The 16,922-nt window shown below is 39.2% G+C and overlaps 1 protein-coding gene across 1 annotated transcript in view; it reads left to right on the top strand.

Moving 5' to 3' along the window:
• Positions 1 to 13,316, top strand: part of RCN1 (reticulocalbin 1, EF-hand calcium binding domain) — a 26,858-nt gene extending 13,542 nt beyond the window's left edge. The window contains exons 2-6 of the mRNA XM_009334578.1: positions 4,669 to 4,862; positions 6,452 to 6,630; positions 7,183 to 7,243; positions 10,097 to 10,296; positions 11,235 to 13,316. Coding sequence (XP_009332853.1) covers positions 4,669 to 4,862; positions 6,452 to 6,630; positions 7,183 to 7,243; positions 10,097 to 10,296; positions 11,235 to 11,342 — 742 coding nt within the window. The 3' untranslated portion in view covers positions 11,343 to 13,316. The remainder of the gene's footprint in view (positions 1 to 4,668; positions 4,863 to 6,451; positions 6,631 to 7,182; positions 7,244 to 10,096; positions 10,297 to 11,234) is intronic.
• Positions 13,317 to 16,922: the final 3,606 nt, after the last annotated feature.

The following is a 16,922-nucleotide window of genomic DNA, read 5'->3' as shown; positions in this document are numbered from 1 at the left end:
AGCTCCCCGGCCCCGGGGGAGGCTGGCCCCTTCCCACTGCGAGGGGCTCCTGGAGTACCCTGTACCTCTGTGTAGCCGGTGATACCTCTTCAGTTAGACTTCTTTCGCACCCCGCTGGTTTTGCAAACGAGCAACCAACAGTTGATCACTTCTGCATTTTTCTTTCCTGCCTTTTCTGGTCCTACAGCCATAAGCCTCGTGGAGGGAGCTGCTGTGTGTGGTGCTGTGCCCGGTGTCGGACAGACCTCACCCGCTGCTGGAGGGCTTTGCTGCTGCAGCGCCTTGCCTCTGGGTCACTTGCCTGGACCATCTTAGTTTGAATCAAGTTTAAACCATTCCTTCTTCACAGCTCCATTTACAAGTCCACTTGAAGCCATCTTCCCACAGCTTTTCCACTTGTGACATCTTTGCCCGCTGTCTTACAGTGTTGCTCTTGCTTCCATGCTGCTCTTTACGCCAAGAACAGAGTCCATACAACGGTTGCCTTATTTTACTGTTTTTCCTTCCTTTACACCTACAAGGAGTCAGACCATTAATTAGAACTAAGTTTAACAGTAGTTAAAAAAAGAGAAAATAGTTTAAAATATCTGCATGTTCTCACTAAGATTAGCTTTGCCTTCACTGCCCTTCCATAGGGAGTGGGACTTAGTCATTGTATGTCTGTCTAGTTCCATCATAAGCTCTAAGAGTGCAGTATCGCTGTTACCTCACAGGCTGACCTCTTGATCCTTCTGGAAGCTGTCACTACTTACTTACCTGTATCTCAGTGAGTAAACAGATAAAGCGGTTATCAGAAATGACCAATTTCATCCACGTTGTTTCAAGAAGGAGCAAAAGAAACCATGTTCTCAGCGTACATGATCTATGACTTAGATTCTCATAGAGTGTATCACTAAAATGGCCATGCCTTTCTAAAATTGGTCTACACTTACACAATTACAGATACTTTAGTTGGGGATATGATTTAACAATAGAGTTGTTTTTAAACAGTTTTTACAAACGCTAATTCAGCAAGGGAGGAAGCTTAACTTTTAGCAATCTCAGTGCGTGCACCTTGGAGAGGTGACACGGGCACGTTAAGCTACAGCCACAGTCAATAACCTTTTAAATTGAGGTGACTAAAGTGTCCCTCTGAGGACCAAAGCCCACATCGTAGGGTGAGCATTGTGCAGTAGAAGATCAGAGATGTGGTTCCTGGGGGGCCCTGTGGGACAGTTTCATAACTTCTAGCATTTCCTAGCCTCGTAATTTCAGATATCACACTGGGAGGTAGAGGGGAGAGAGGATTTTTAAAACACTTAACTTTCTTCTTTTTGTTGTGGTTTAATAATCAGATATACCGAGAAAAACAGTTTTGTGATGGGCAACCTCTGCAATGAGGGTTACAAATAGTGTCACTTCTCAGCAAGTGAGTAGCTTTTAGGAAGAAGACATTTAATGAAAAGCTATTTTTCAATGCTTTTTGGGAGAAAACAGGAACATATAGTCTGCTGCTGTAACCAAAGTGCATGCTGCTGCATTTGTAAGTTATTTTACCTTGCTTAGGAAGGGTGGCAGCACATTGGTCATCCCAGTGACCGATGCTGGGATTGGAATCCCGGGGCTAGACAGCAGTAATGCAAAGCTACTCTCATAATCTTCCAGCAAACAAAAAGGAACTAGCTAGTATACAGAAAAAGCCCTGCAAACTCAACTACCTGCAGCATCAGTGGAGGAGCAGCTGCACAGTATGATCTTGGTTTGAGATGATGGCACATACCAACCCATGTCATGACCTGGGAGTGTACCTGCCCTTATGACAGATTCCATGGCAGGGGCCTCCCCTCTCACTGTCCTCCCACACTGGCTCACCTGACAAGGGAAGAATCACACATTGCCCACCCATGCGCAGTACCACAACTCACCTGGCTTTGGAGAAGCGTGGCATAATCCTGGTGCAGCATCCAAGGACTGCATTAAGGGACTGGAGATGGGCTAAGAAGGAGAGGAGTGGGGCTGCAGTTCTCTGAACCTTCTTCCTGCCATTTGTGATGGGCCTATCATTTTCAGAGAACATAGAAGATGATTACAGATCCTCACAATATAAATGTTTCTGTTCTTTATACAGGCCCAGGCCAGAGTTTATCAACATAAAGTTGTAGTCATATCAGGTGCAGAGGGGAAGCCTTCCTCTTTCACCCACTTCGTAGCAGTGATTTCCTTGCCCCAGCTTCGTTTCATCACCAGATCTCTTTGCAGACTGGCAGCTTAAATCTCTGTAATAGCAGGTTGTATGTATCTGTTGCATGTGCCCTCTAGCTTCATTATGAGGTAGGAGACTAATAATGACTGTAATCCCACCTAAGTTAAAGGGAGAAAGTAAGCCTTCAGGTATTACACACTTGTGCATGTAAATTCCTGTGTATGAGCTGGCATTTTGTGTCTGTTAACATGTTCCTTGAATTTTTGCTGTATTCAGGAATTAACTATTTAAAATAAAGGCACTAAGGCTTTTCAGACTGACCAATGTACGCTAGCTCCGCTACAAAACTTAGAATGATCCTGAGCCATTTTACAGGTAATTATCAGTATAAAAAGTGAGGTCCGCAGTCCATACAATAGCTTCTTACCCATACCTTTGGGAGCCTGTAGGCAAGACTATTTCTTTGTCCCTATCTTCAACTGGGAAGCAGAGTGAAATAATAGTGCACATGGGTGCAATGGATCTATAAAAACAAGAGTGTGGGTGAAAAGGAAGAGGCATGAAACATTTTCTGGTAAACAGTCCTGACTTCTTTTGTGTTAAAAATACTAAAGAGCTACTAGCAGAATCATTTATTATAACTAATACATTTAACAATAGAAAGAAATATCAGCTAAACCAATTAAATCAAATTCATTGTGGGGCAAATCCATTGACAAATACAGTCCATCATGCAGTGAAAGGGACCCTTAGCAGCCAGTTCCCTATGAGATTTATACAAAAGAGAAAAGGTTTTCTAGTCAGTTAATTCATACTTAACTACTTCAGAAAGCAAATTCATCAGCCTCTTTTTTCCCCCCGTAGCTCAGAAATGGCATGTTTATAAATTCAATCTGATACTATCAGACTCACATAAGATTGCTGGAAATTCAGCAGAAGCTGCTGCTGCTGTTACTTGACTCTACTTACTACATTCATAACTAAGGCTCAGGAAAAGACATCACTTCACTAGTTGAACAGTTCCAATTGGCCAGGGTCAGTTTCTTTGTGGAGAACCAAGATGTTGAATTGAAAAGAATATTTAAAAGTACAGAACTTTTCCCTGTGTCCTTTGGCTGCCTGGAGGTTTAGGGAGCTCACCTGTTGAGTCTCAAGTCAGGATTTAGGTAAGTCAACTCCTGCTCTTACCCCTTCTTACAAACAACATATAATCACCACAGGCATGGTGATTCAGCCTATGGGGAATGGTCATTCAGATTATCTTGAGGTGGTCACCAAACTAGGTGCAGTGCAACTACAGGCAGTTTGCTCCTGTACCTCATGAGCAGTGATACAAGGGTTAAAACTGCTGATGTGCCTAAAGCCAATCTGGATGCGCAGAAGAGACATGGTGCTACCTGCCCCACTTCCAGGAGCAGGGTACATAGTTTCCTGCAGGTCAGCGCCCAGAATATAACACAAGCTTACCTACAAGTTGTGGGATTAAAGCTTCATTCTTATTGTAGATAAAGGTTTTATTATCTGGTCTACCACTGTAGCTGGGACAGAAGCCAGTTTTACAAGCTCAAACCCAAACTGGTGGCGTTTAGCAATTACAGGCATCCCTTGAGAGATTTATTGCAGAGGACCTAAATGGTGTAGGAGAACGTTGCCTCTTTTTTTTTTTAACATAGTTTTTCAGGTCAGTTTTATCTGCAGCTGTGTGTAGAACTTTTTCAAAGATGGAAGTTTCCCTGGGAGTACACCAGTACCTTACTCCTGCTGATTTCAACAGGACTTCAGGCTAGCAGCTTTATACAGGACAGTGGCTTATAGCCCAACTGCCAGCAATGACTGGAGACCTGCTGTAGACCAGCTATTGCTTTAGTGAGTAACAAGCATTCCTGACAACACAAGCAATACTGCTTTTTGCTGGAAAAGAAAGAAAAGAAACAGAAGTGGAGGGACAGGAATGGAAGGGAAGACTGTACATGGTGTACGTGCCCAGCATTACACAGTCATATAACTCACTCCACTCTAGCGTCAGTCTGCTGGAAAGCCACAGGAGAAACTGCAGGTGTCCACGAAATCCTAGTTTTTTGCCCTGGTTGCCTCCAGCAAGCTGCAGTACAGGCTTTCTCCCAAGGTGAAGTTAGCGTCTCCTACTCTGAGCCCAGCATGGCCACTCCCTATTGACAGTGAAGAACAGGTCCCCATAAGTAGATACAAGCTAAGAAATCCAGGTATTATATGAGGTACTTTGTTCACTAATTTTGATCGTGCGAGTTCCATTTCAATTATTCATAGCAATATTGAATAATGAATAGAGACATATCCCTTAAGATAATCTGAAAAATGCAAGAAAGCCTTAGCCAGTAGGACAGCTTTATAAGTTTTGGGCACTGCGTTTTTGTGGAAAATCAGGGCCAGATAAAGATTACTAAAATTGGACTGACATGTGGTTTGTTTTTCTGTCAACTCCTAAGGATGCTGGTTTCTTTTTACAGGAAGATTGTGGATAGAATAGATGACAACAAAGATGGCTATCTCACAACAGAGGAATTAAAAAACTGGATTAAACGGGTACAGAAACGCTATATCTATGAAAACGTGGCTAAAGTTTGGAAAGACTATGATCTAAACAAGGACAATAAAATTGCCTGGGAAGAATACAAACAAGCCACATACGGTTATTATCTAGGTAAGATAACATTTTCAGATTATATGCTCAAAGACTATTGAGATTATAAAGCATGATTTCATGCCTTAGAGTCAACAGGAGTTTGGTGTCACATTTAGGACTCTTGAAAATCACATTAAATTTTACAGATGCTCAGAGGTCAAAAGCACTTCTTAGTTGTTTATTGCAGCCATTTCCACATGGGTCACCAGCACAGAGAAGGTTTTGCAGAGGGATTATTAAATGTACTAACAAAGCTGAACTAAAGTCTCCTCCAGTTAGAAATATATATTTCTTTAACATTAAAAATGGTACTTTAATTAAAAAAGAATATATTGTGTAATTAACCGGTATTTGTTAATTCAGTCTCTCTAAACTCTTAAGAGTCTAGATGCTAAAAATTTAGGCTGGGTCTAAGCTATAGCAAAGTTATTGATTAAAATAGTTCTTGCAGAATAACATGCTTCAGACTGTGATCAACTGCAAATGAAAATCCTTAACAAATCAGGCAAAAGAAACGTGTTAAAAAATATACCTCAATCTTTTTTTCCCCCCACATACATTCCCTTTGCTTTTTATAAGTTAACGAAGGGAAAGGAGAAGAGATCACTTAAGCTAAAGGGCAATGCTGACAGAACAATAAATTGGTATTAATTGACCATTTATACTGGAAATGAGAAGACAATATCTGCCTACCATAGAGGCACTTTCTGGAGCAAGCTTCCAGTAGCAGTAATAAGTACAAAGTCTGCTTTAGATTAAAATTGAGCTTATTACATTTGTGGAAGGAAGTATTTGACACGCAATCCCTGCAGCAGTATCCCTGGGAGACCTTCTCAGCTCTTTGTCTTTGGTCTCTGTAATCCCCAAGATTTGGAGAACAGCTTCTACATTGTGGTCTTGTGTTAATGCACACTTAAACTTCCCATCTGTGATTCCTGGCCTAGTCTTTTTCAACTGTGTTTGTCTCCCAACATGTGAATTGTGAAATATGAGGGTTTTTTTCATGTTTGAAGTCCGTTTAGTGATCCTATTTTAAAAATTCTATCAAATACCATTTGTTTTATGCCACCGAACACCCTGAAAAAATGTCATTGTTTTAAACTGAAAATAATTGTTAGGTTCCCTGTAGCAGAGGCGTAGCAGTTAGATAATTTCAGTCAGTCTGCCAGCTTCTGAAATCACTTTTCTTTGGTTTGCTTGCTTTTTGAAAAAGTTGTATAGTTCATATTGATTCCTAAGAAGAATACAACTTCTGTGAATGAAATCTGCCCCAAATATTGCCTAAGCAATGCTTGTAAAAGCAGATTAAAAAAAAAATAAATCTATGAAGGGTAATATACAATACTGCAAAATCCATTGTCCTGGATTGCAACGGAAGACGTACTCAGACATTTACCTATACTACTAAGTCACCTTTAAAAATCAAACCAAGTGCTTGACCTCTGAATTTAAAACTTCACAGGAAAGAGAAGTTCCATTTTAACACAGCAGCTATTCTGGCAACAAGCGTTTGTATTTCTAGACTCTAACAGCAAATTGGGGTGCTTCGTTGTGGTGATACGTTTTTAAAGGAACATAGTTTTGAGATCGTCTTGATTAATTTGCAGAAAATCCAGAAGAATTCCAAGATGCAACCGATCAGCACAGTTTTAAAAAAATGCTGCCCAGAGATGAAAGACGGTTCAAAACTGCAGATCTGGATGGAGACTTAGCTGCCACTCGTGAAGAATTCACTGCTTTCCTTCACCCAGAGGAGTTTGAGCATATGAAAGACATCGTTGTCTTAGTAAGCAGAGCAAAACCAATGACATTATTTTTACTTTTATTTTTTTGGATGAGCTTTGAAATGCTTCTCTAATCTTTCTGCACAGGGTTTAGAAAGAGACGCACACATAATAGCCAAATGGGGAATGGAAAGGGATGCCTTTCACGAAATTCACTTGATTTAGAGCTCTCAGTGTAAGAAAGATTCGTTAAATGCACTTAGACAGCTCCTAAATGGAATCAAGAAACAGTTTTGGGGCACCGAGTTACACCAAAATAAAAGGAAGGGTATGCTGACACACAGCAGCTAAGTGTTTGATGCAAGCGTGTATCTGCCCCTAACTTAAAACTTAAGCATGATGTCCAGTTCATTCATGCAGGGAAGTTTTTCAACATGAAAGGATATTTGTATATTCATTGTATAAACAACAATCACACCGGAGTCAGTGAGAGTACATTTGCCTGTGTACAAGGGCAGGTGAAGGCCTCAAAACGTGAAATGATCAAAGAGGCGAGTAGCCAGAATTCTCAGTTCTCTCTCTCTTGATGACTTCGATGTAAAACTATTTTCCAGGAAACCTTAGAAGACATAGACAAAAACGAGGATGGTTTTGTGGATCAAGATGAGTACATTGGTAAGTGTTGAGGTTTGTTTCTTATATAATCTACAGTCCATCTTCTCTCAAATTTGCAGCAGTATTAACAACCCAAAGATGAACCTTTCTGTGCTCCAGTTCAACTGTTTTAAACCAGCCACCCAACCCAGAACATTTAATTTCATTTTACGCAGATAGCAACATCATCAGCAAAAGGTTCCTCACACATTACAGCATAAAATCCTCCTCTTACTCTTGTATAATTTGGCTAAGAGGGTCTGGAATATTTTTCATGACAGGAATACTCCCTGTATACTTGACCACAGTAACAGCTTTTTGAAGGCATTGTTTAGAAATGCAGGAGGATCAGAAAGTGAATTAGTCTCTTCCCAAGTTTGAATGGTACTTGACTATGCAAAATAGCTGGGAAGCACACATTGCAAAAAAGAAAATTCACCTTTTTTCTACTAGTTATTTTCCTAATTAGTAAGTACCCATACTTCTCTAATGATTTGTATGGTGATGCCATTATGTTTCTTCTAGAAATATAAGATGCATTAAAAATGAACTCTAAAAATAGCACTCAGATTTAGGACTCTCGAAGTTGTGAAGTGCGTGAAAGTCAGCTGTGCATTACTTCGGTGGCAGAAAGAGAACAAAATGGGAAACATCAACAGCAGATCAGTCACAGTTAATTTGCACAAACTTTAGTCACACTAGGCAGTTAGCTGCTCTCTTGCACTTAGGCCTATGAAGAGAAAAATGGAAGCAGGACTGGAGATTACCAGTACATAATATGTTTTAGCCTTTTGAATCGTTACGCTGATACCAAAAGCTAACTTCTTCCACTACACTCACTTTGATAGGTTTTAAATGAAGAAAGTAGCACCAGGAAAGCATTAGTTTAAACTCAGATGAATCTTTCCATTTCTAGTGGTGCTATAAAGATCACTTCACATATAATCAGGAACAATATACACACGTTAATTAATGGCAGGGGGTTTCTATTCCTTGTAAATTATATTTAGCCTCAGAATGTGAATGCTATTCATTTATGACTGAAATAACAGAGCAGTATAATTTCCACAGTAATTTCAGTTCATTCAGTGACATTACCTACATATAATTATAAGGTAATTGTCAACATTTGTTACCATGTGAATGCTGGTTTTTCTTGTCTTCTATAGATAGGAACATAGAATGTTCTAGTCACGATCACCCCACATTGGCAAGGATGATAAAAATCAAATTGACAGGACGTGTCAGTTGCTTCAAATAAACAATATAATTTGCACTTTAAAAAAATGAGAAAAGAAAGTGAATGTGTTGTCTGAAGTTTTCTTCATGAGTTGAGGAAAACTATACTTAAAATATTCCTACTTCCCTTTTTCAGATGTAATATCTTTTATTTTTGATCAAGCTGGGGTTAAAAAACAAACATAAAACCAAATCTCTTCTTTGGTAGTTTATAAGGAACAACAAAAAGAACTCCAAAAATTTCAGTCTCTACATCAGGTATTTGATGGGGAAATCTCCTGAAGGTTATAGAACGATTCCTCCCTCCTCCTCCTTCCTTCCTCCTATTTTGTCTTTTACAAAATTTGGTGTAGATTTTACAGAAGCAGCGAAGCAAAATATCTCTAGTCATGTTAAGCAGGGAACTAAATTCTTGCTGTGCGTGAGCAGGTAATAGAGTATTTCAGGGACACTGTGCACAGTTCTACCAATAGAGAACTTAAGCCTAGTGTACACGCTTACACTGCAGGGTGGGCGGAGGTTATTCCTAGATTTGAGACCAGCATTTATACTTCTATAGATACCAGCCAGCCTCTGGCCCTGAGACCATCCATGTGGGGTGCACTTACAAAGCAGGTTTTAATTATAAATAGAAAAGTGGAAGGCTTGAGGAATAAGCAGCCCTGATCAGCAGGAAACGATTGGCCACAATGACCAGAAGGATAAAATGGACACACTACTCATCATTTGGAAGGCCTATGCTGTAAAGAACAGTTACAAATCACTTGCTCTTAATAATCACTGCTACTCTCCCAACTGTTTATATAGATAGCCGCTGCCACTGTGGCATTTTCCTTCTTAAATATAGCTCAGGACTGATATACAGAGCAGCTCACGTACGTAATCTATGCATCCTATGTCACAAATGGTACTCCATCCCAAGGTACCAATCTATGACAAGTACACTGCCTGTGGTTTCTCACACAATGCACCGCTGATTCATAATCACTTCTCCAGGTCCTTCTTTGTAGAAGAATACCTTCTACTGGAGTGTGCTGCAGCACTGCGTGGTTAAAAATGGACTCATCTACTAAGATGAATTTCTCTTACACAGACCTCTCTAAAAGCAGGACAAAAACATTCAAGTTCCATTTAGCAATTTTTGTTTTCCTAAATTTCCCCTGTGCCTTTCTTCCCTTAGCCACTCTGCTAGCTGGCGTCTGATCTTATACACAAAGACATTTGCTGGCAGGGACAAGATAAAAGTGCTGCGTTCCTTTCTCCCCACATGACTGAGCCCAGTACTAAAGCTTATGATTGCTATTTAGCTAAAGATCCTTAAAGATTTTTTTTCATTCTGAAATTCAGTGGATGATGGCCTTTGGGCAGGTTGACCTCTCATGTTAGCCTCACCAGCAGTGCACAGTTACGATACAAGGGTAATGTAAGAATGGACAGGATCACCAGCAGTGAAGAATTAGGCCTGAGAGAAGATATGCACAGCTACTCTATTTACACCCCACATTTCATTTTCTGTACAAAGAAACCTGTGCAGAGTGAAAAGTTTAGTCTTCCTCTGAGGAACACTGTGTCTTTAGTTTGTGCATAATTTGCAAATTAAACATGACTCAAGTGAGACCTTTATTTCCTCTCCAGCTGATATGTTTGCAAATGAAGAGGGTGGACCAGAGCCTGACTGGGTGATTACAGAGCGTGAACAGTTTTCAGATTTTCGTGACCTCAACAAGGATGGAAAGATGGACAAAGAGGAGATTCAGCACTGGATTCTCCCACAAGACTATGATCACGCACTAGCTGAAGCCAGGCACTTGGTCTATGAATCGGATGTAGACAAGGTACTTAAGTGTTCTAGTATACTTTTTTAAAAAGTTATATAAAGTGTTGTGTTTTTTTAAAACATTGTAAATAACTACAGTTAGCAAGAAATTCTTCCCAATAACTTTTCTTATTAGTACAGTTCAAATGGAGTTTTAGAGGCTAGAATTGCTAGTGTGTTAATGTATCAATGCCAATTTCAGTTGGTAGGGTTAGAATCACAAAGTAAAAGTAGTAAAATACTTTATCAGCTCTAGAAGTCCCATTGGCTTTCATTACGTTAGATAAATTATTTATCATCTTAAACCTGGAAGTTGTAACACAGTAGAAATATTCTTCCTTTTATGAGTGGTTTTTGTATGCTTATTTAGACTGCAAGAGAAAAAGAAGAGATATATTACATAGGAGCTAGCAAAAAAACCCCATTTCTGTAATCAAACACACATCTTTGACTTAAAGACTGGCTCAATACATCCACGTCCTCTAACGTGGGAGATTAATGGCTCAGTAGATCCCAGATGGTGATCTTCAGAAGTGTAAAGTGAGCAAAGTTGGAACCTGAAAAGTCAAAACACTCTTACACAGAGAGTGTGTAAATTGCTAACATAAGCAGCCATCTTCAACAAAATACACCAGAGGATTTTCATTTTTACTGTCAGGAAAGCAAAACTAAACCACAAGGCAAAACTGCGTACCAGATAACCCATATACTGTTCGGCAGTGAGACAATTATAAAGAACTTTCATTTAACAGTTTGACCCACCTGAAGTCAGTGGGGCTTCTGTCTTCCACTGGGGTCCAAATTTCACTCACCATGACAGCTACAGTGGTTCCTGAACGTGCAGTCTGCTGCTTTGAAGAACTGTCTATTTCCCAGGGCTCTTGTAAGTCTGTGCTGGTGTGTCTTTTACTTAGCTTTGAAAATGTTCTTACAGAGATTTTATTTTCCTTCCACCAGGATCAAAAGTTAACGAAAGAGGAGGTTCTAGACAACTGGAATATGTTTGTTGGAAGTCAAGCTACTAATTATGGGGAGGACCTCACAAGAAACCATGACGAACTATGATACAGTGTACCAACCGTTATGCCACAGACCTTTTCTCCACTTTACTGAAATCACCGTGTCCATCGTCTTTTTGGGGAAGATGGACAAGAGACACACTCACAACCGAATGACTTGCATTAATATATTTTTAACATGCCAGCTTATTACCTCAGAAACTGCGTAGAAATAGCTTTTTACTCTTTTCACATGGTTAAATACAATATCTAATTACTACAGTTTTATTTTGGAAAACATAAAAATGTAACTTTTCTTAATAGATTAGAGCCTGACCTGGAAAAGGCACTTCTAAAACATAATTGCAAGGATCTTTAGTAGTGAAATATTTTCTTCAAATACCCATTTTTACTATAGTGAAATGCAGCTAGGATTAGAAAGAAACCTAATTTTTAAACAGACTAAGTTATTTAGTCATCTTTTTTAATAGCATATAACAATTTAGAGTTATACTTTTACCCTCCCATCCAGAGAAAAGGTTTGATACAACAAGATCCACAACCTTTTTCTCCACACTGTTTTTCTCTCCCAGTTTGGGCCAGAGGTGCTGAGGAAGGTATCCAGCAGCCCTCTGGCTCATAGCTTTACAAGTGCAACATGTACAACTGGCCCTTCTCTCTAACCCCCATCACAGTGCAGAGACAGCACACGTGGCCCAACACCCTGTGCTGGCATTCCTCAGCGAGGATTGTAGAGTTCATAGTGACAGCTGCTCCTTCTGACAACAGAATAACGTACAATTGTTTGTAGGCTGTTGGTTATGCTGTTTCCTGGGAGGAATTATGCCACATGGAGCATAATTTATCTCATGCTTTTCGCACTTTACCCAAGCCGTACTCTTGTTCACACAGTGTGAATGGCAGCAGTTCTGTGATGGAGAAAGAATGAGACATATCACCCCTCTGGGCCTTCTGTCTTCTCTGCCGCATAAGAGAACAGATTTATGTGGCTGAAGTTCTGGTTTTATATGTATATACGTGTAAGTACGTGTTACTGAAGCAACTACATGAAGACGGCTTTCCTTCCAAAGAAAGGGGTAAGCTTTCCACACAGGTGCTTTCTTTTTTACTGTATAATGTGAGCTGTTACATGTATATTTTTATATACCCAACTTACCTACGTTTTGTTGTTTTTAAATGTACTGGTTTTAAAATAAGCACAATAAAACCAGTACTTCTTTTTGATACTATGAAGGTGCAATAACACTAACACAGACTAGGATAGAGAGGTGATGTGAAAGCAAGAAGCAGCCCTTTAAAGCCCGTAGTTCCCAAAGCACTGGGTCATTGGCAGCTCCTGCAACACTGGGTGGTCATCTACGAACAGCAGCTGGACATACGGCACCAACTGTTTCTTCTTCACCTCACTAAAAAAAAGAAAAAGCTAGAAATAAGTCCAATAGACATAGTTGCTATTGCTATCACTAGAATCTGTTCTGAACACTAATACTAGGAGATTAGGGCTCCACAGCAGTGTTCACTGGAGGTTCCTTGAAGGTTTGGTGTACAGCATCACACACTGGTCATCACACAACCATCCAGAGAGAAGTTTTGAGACTCCCAGGATGTGATACACTTCAGCAATTTAACAAATCTGTGAAAATGGTGAGACAATGCAGAACTGTGACCTCCATAAACAGTGTCATTTTTATGAGGTTATATAAGAACTGTGGTGAAATATTTTACATCTTCCAATTGAAGACAATTAAATCTAGATATCAGAGTCTGGCAGACATTACCTGTTCTTGCTAGCACAATTATTAAGCTTTTGGTGTGCACTTCTTATGACATTGCCAGCAATGTCTCTGAAAAGTCCCTACCTCTTCCACTAACGTACAGTAGGACAAATGTCATAAGACATAAGCGAACCATTTTTGCTCTTCCAGTACCCTCAAGTTAAATAAATGCCTAAATGCAGTGTTATCTGAGAAGCAATAAAATTGTATCCTGGCACATGTAAAAGATTACCTGTTTTGTTTATGACTTGGATTTGGAAAGGTTTACTGTAGTCAATAATCCTAACAACCTTGAGAACTTTTTTTTTTTTTAGTAGTCCTTTTGTACTAAATTTTAACATTTTTATATTTTACAGAATTGTAGTACTCTCTCTGCACTTACATTATCCTCTGCTGTTTCAGGAAACAATACCTTAAAAGACCTCAAAAAAAGCTTGTTTCCTGCAGCTCAGACTGGATACTTAAGCCAAGGATTTTTACTGAAGCCCAAGGGAAGGTTGTTCACTATCTCTTGTTGAAATTCAGTGGGAGTTGGGTCCTGAGACACTAAGCATCACTGCCTTCAGCTAAACATGACACTTCCAAATCCACTGCGTTCTGTCCCAACAGAAAACTGCATTTGAGCTTTGACAAGCAATCACATTTTCTTCCACATTACTCAATGAATTTGGAATAGAATTAGCATCAAATGAGAGAAAAATCATGTTCCCGTGTTTGTTCTCTATTTCCATTAATGCTTGGAAGACATTGGGCATTTTCCGGTATAAAACCGTACTTACATGAGTAACAATGCTAAAATCAGAGGAGTTACTCGTGCAAACAGGAACTGGTAATTTAGATCCACTGTATTTTACAGTAAAATATTTTTTTACAAAAAGAATGGTACTCGGGTAGACTATATCCAGCTATGAAAAAGGCAAACATGCCAACTAGAATGAGATTTTAAATATTCAAATTATTTATCAATCATTGTAAGGGTAATGGGGTCATATTAAGATTAGGAGCTTTTTTTGTAAACCAGAATACAGGAACATTTTTTTAGAGAACATAAGTATCACTGAAGTGATAGGACTCTAAAGGCTACCCTCTTCTTTCCGCAGCTCTTCATAGTGTTTCACTTACCAACATCCAGTAATGCACAGTACATTTCGTGCACTAAATTTTCCTTTCAAGCTCAATGCACTAAGGAAGAGTAACTCCAAAGAGACTAGAGCTTCTGGGTTTAAATTTAACACTATTTAAGGAAAGCAAACCTTTGCTAGGGGATATGACTGTTAACATTGTGATTTTTCAAGCCTAAGGTTTCTAATGGGGTTTGACTGTTCCAGAGATAACATTTTTTTTCCTAGGTAACATATTTCAAGTCATATTATGAGCAAACATTACAAAATTTTAGTGTAATGTGAAATACTGTAATGTCAGATAGCATTATTTATCTGCTTAATATGACTAAACCCATTAATTGCTGGGAGCCATACTTCATCCCAGCAACACGAAAATCCATTTTGTGCCTATCTTGTCAGTTATTGCCGATTTTCTTAATGAATTGTGACGTAGTGAAATTCTGTTGGGAAATGTGCTTATATATTTCCAACTGCAGGTTCTGTATGGTAACTTTTATTACATAGATCCTCCATTAACTAAATGTTTTCGTTATGCCTATGCCACAACATATCAAAGGTGCATTTTTCTTACTTGGATATCTGGAATAGCCACTCTTATTGCACATGCAGTTTTAATTATTAGAATTTATGAAATGAACTAAGTGGCTAATGTTCATTGTCTTATATTTCCATTTAATGATTCAATCTGGCTAGATCTGTGTCCTCTTCCAATCAAGGTGTACCATACATAACTCCCTGAGGAAAGGAGAATGCAGTTCATCCTGATCTAATTAGACTTACACAAGTATCTTACAACAGTTGCATAATGCTTTACTATTTGCACTGTAGAAGTTGATCTTGATCCCAGTGAAGTTAATGGCAGAACTCCTAGTCCCTATATAGAGGACTAAGGCCTTAGCCACCCAAAGGCAGGCAGAACGATAGGATGGTGGGACTTGAGGTTAGAAATAACCTTATGACCATCAGATCCTGATCTCCTTACTACTACTACTGAACACTAACTTTTAGGAATTTAGACTGATTCATACTCATGTAAGATAATTAGGGCATAAGTCTAGTTCATGGAAGACAGTGTCTAATGTTTTACTGGTCTGTTCAAGTAAACTTAGCCATTTTACTGAGCGGTGGTGGCATCACTCCTAGACAGCACGTTACCATTAGCAAATTGAACTAGTTTTATAGGGTGGCAGAAGGAGCCACAGAAAACATTCCAAGGCCAAATATTTTGCAAAACCTGACTTGTCTTGTAGTCAAACGCTTGGAAGCATCCACCACTAATAAACAGTGCCCTTCTATTTTCAGCACTCCAATTTAGTGTGCACTATATTCCATTTAATATGTCCAGCAAGGAGCATATTAACCATATTTGCTAATTACAAAGGAAGAATTTAGGATTATCTTCCACTGAAGTTTCAGACACCAGTAAGACTGATGTCCCTCAAACTCAAGTGATGTATAGATGATTCCAAACATGATGAATTTCAAAGCAACCTCAGAAGAAAAAGTTACCAGCTTTCCCATGGTGCAAAATAGTGTACCAGGGACATACATGCGTATGTGACACAACAGGCAATTTCACACCTACATTCTGTCTCTCCACAGGATAGGGTAAAATGTCTTCAACAGATGGGAGCATCTCTTCACTATGCCAGTGACAAGAATACAATTATCATGTATACGCATTGCTATTCCTGTTGATAATTAGGGGATATCCATCTTCAGCACAAGTGTTGGCTCTGGTGAGGGCAGCAGAGTTCTGGAGCTCAGTTTCATATACTGCATGTTTGTCATTTTCCTTGTGGAATAATTTATTTCATAATAGTAAAGTGCCCAGATATGATCTGGTTGGCTAGCATTTGAAGTTTTAATATTTGCTCAAGTGTTTTGTAGTTGGCCTCACATTTGTGAGGTTGGCCACATTTGTGGTCTGAAACCACCACATACCTGAAATTCCAGGACATCTATATAGAACAAGTCATGGCATGATACTGAATCTGAATAGTAATTAAGGGTGACACATACATTAGAAATGACAATGTTTCATCATATCAACAAGAATTTAGATATGCATCAAGATGCTTTCACAGTTAAGTGGGAAATCTTTTCTTTATATGGGAATAGCCTGACAACCTTTAAAATTAAAGTCCATTGGACCAATGAGGGTACAAAAACTTAATGAAAAATTAGTATAGCTTTTGAAGACATACCTTAAAATCCTCACTAAGGCTCCTTGGTGCTTTTGTGGATGGTGTCACAGAAATATGAGTTGATAATCCCATAGGCGTATGCCACATTCTCAAACAGTTCTAGTACAGCACTGCCCAAGAAACAGCCATCACTGAAGATGCTGCATTTGTACCCAACAGATTGCTGAGATTTAGGTAAAAATAAAGTGTAAAAATAAAGCTACTCAATAGGCTGCTCCAGCATGCACTATCTTCTCCCACCTAAGGCTGCTGTTAGATTCTGAGGAAGTTTGATGGGTGCATGATAATGAACGCTGTGTTGGTCACCATGAATCCCACCACTAGGACTGAAGTTAACAAGTTGGTTATCAAGGCCACAGTACCTAGGAAGAAAAAAAAAAAAAAATTGTCAATTACTGAACTCCCAAGAGCACGATGTTCTCAGGACTTTTCAGGACATATCTTCTGTTTTGTTAAAAGTCAGTGAATTTAATGTTTCAGGAGGAAAAAAAAAAGGCGGGGGGGGGGGAAGACTTTTGTG

The sequence above is a fragment of the Pygoscelis adeliae genome, unplaced genomic scaffold (genome assembly GCF_000699105.1).
Source record: "Pygoscelis adeliae isolate BGI_AS28 unplaced genomic scaffold, ASM69910v1 Scaffold171, whole genome shotgun sequence".
Taxonomy (NCBI): domain Eukaryota; kingdom Metazoa; phylum Chordata; class Aves; order Sphenisciformes; family Spheniscidae; genus Pygoscelis; species Pygoscelis adeliae.
This window is presented reverse-complemented; position numbering and strand designations above follow the sequence as displayed.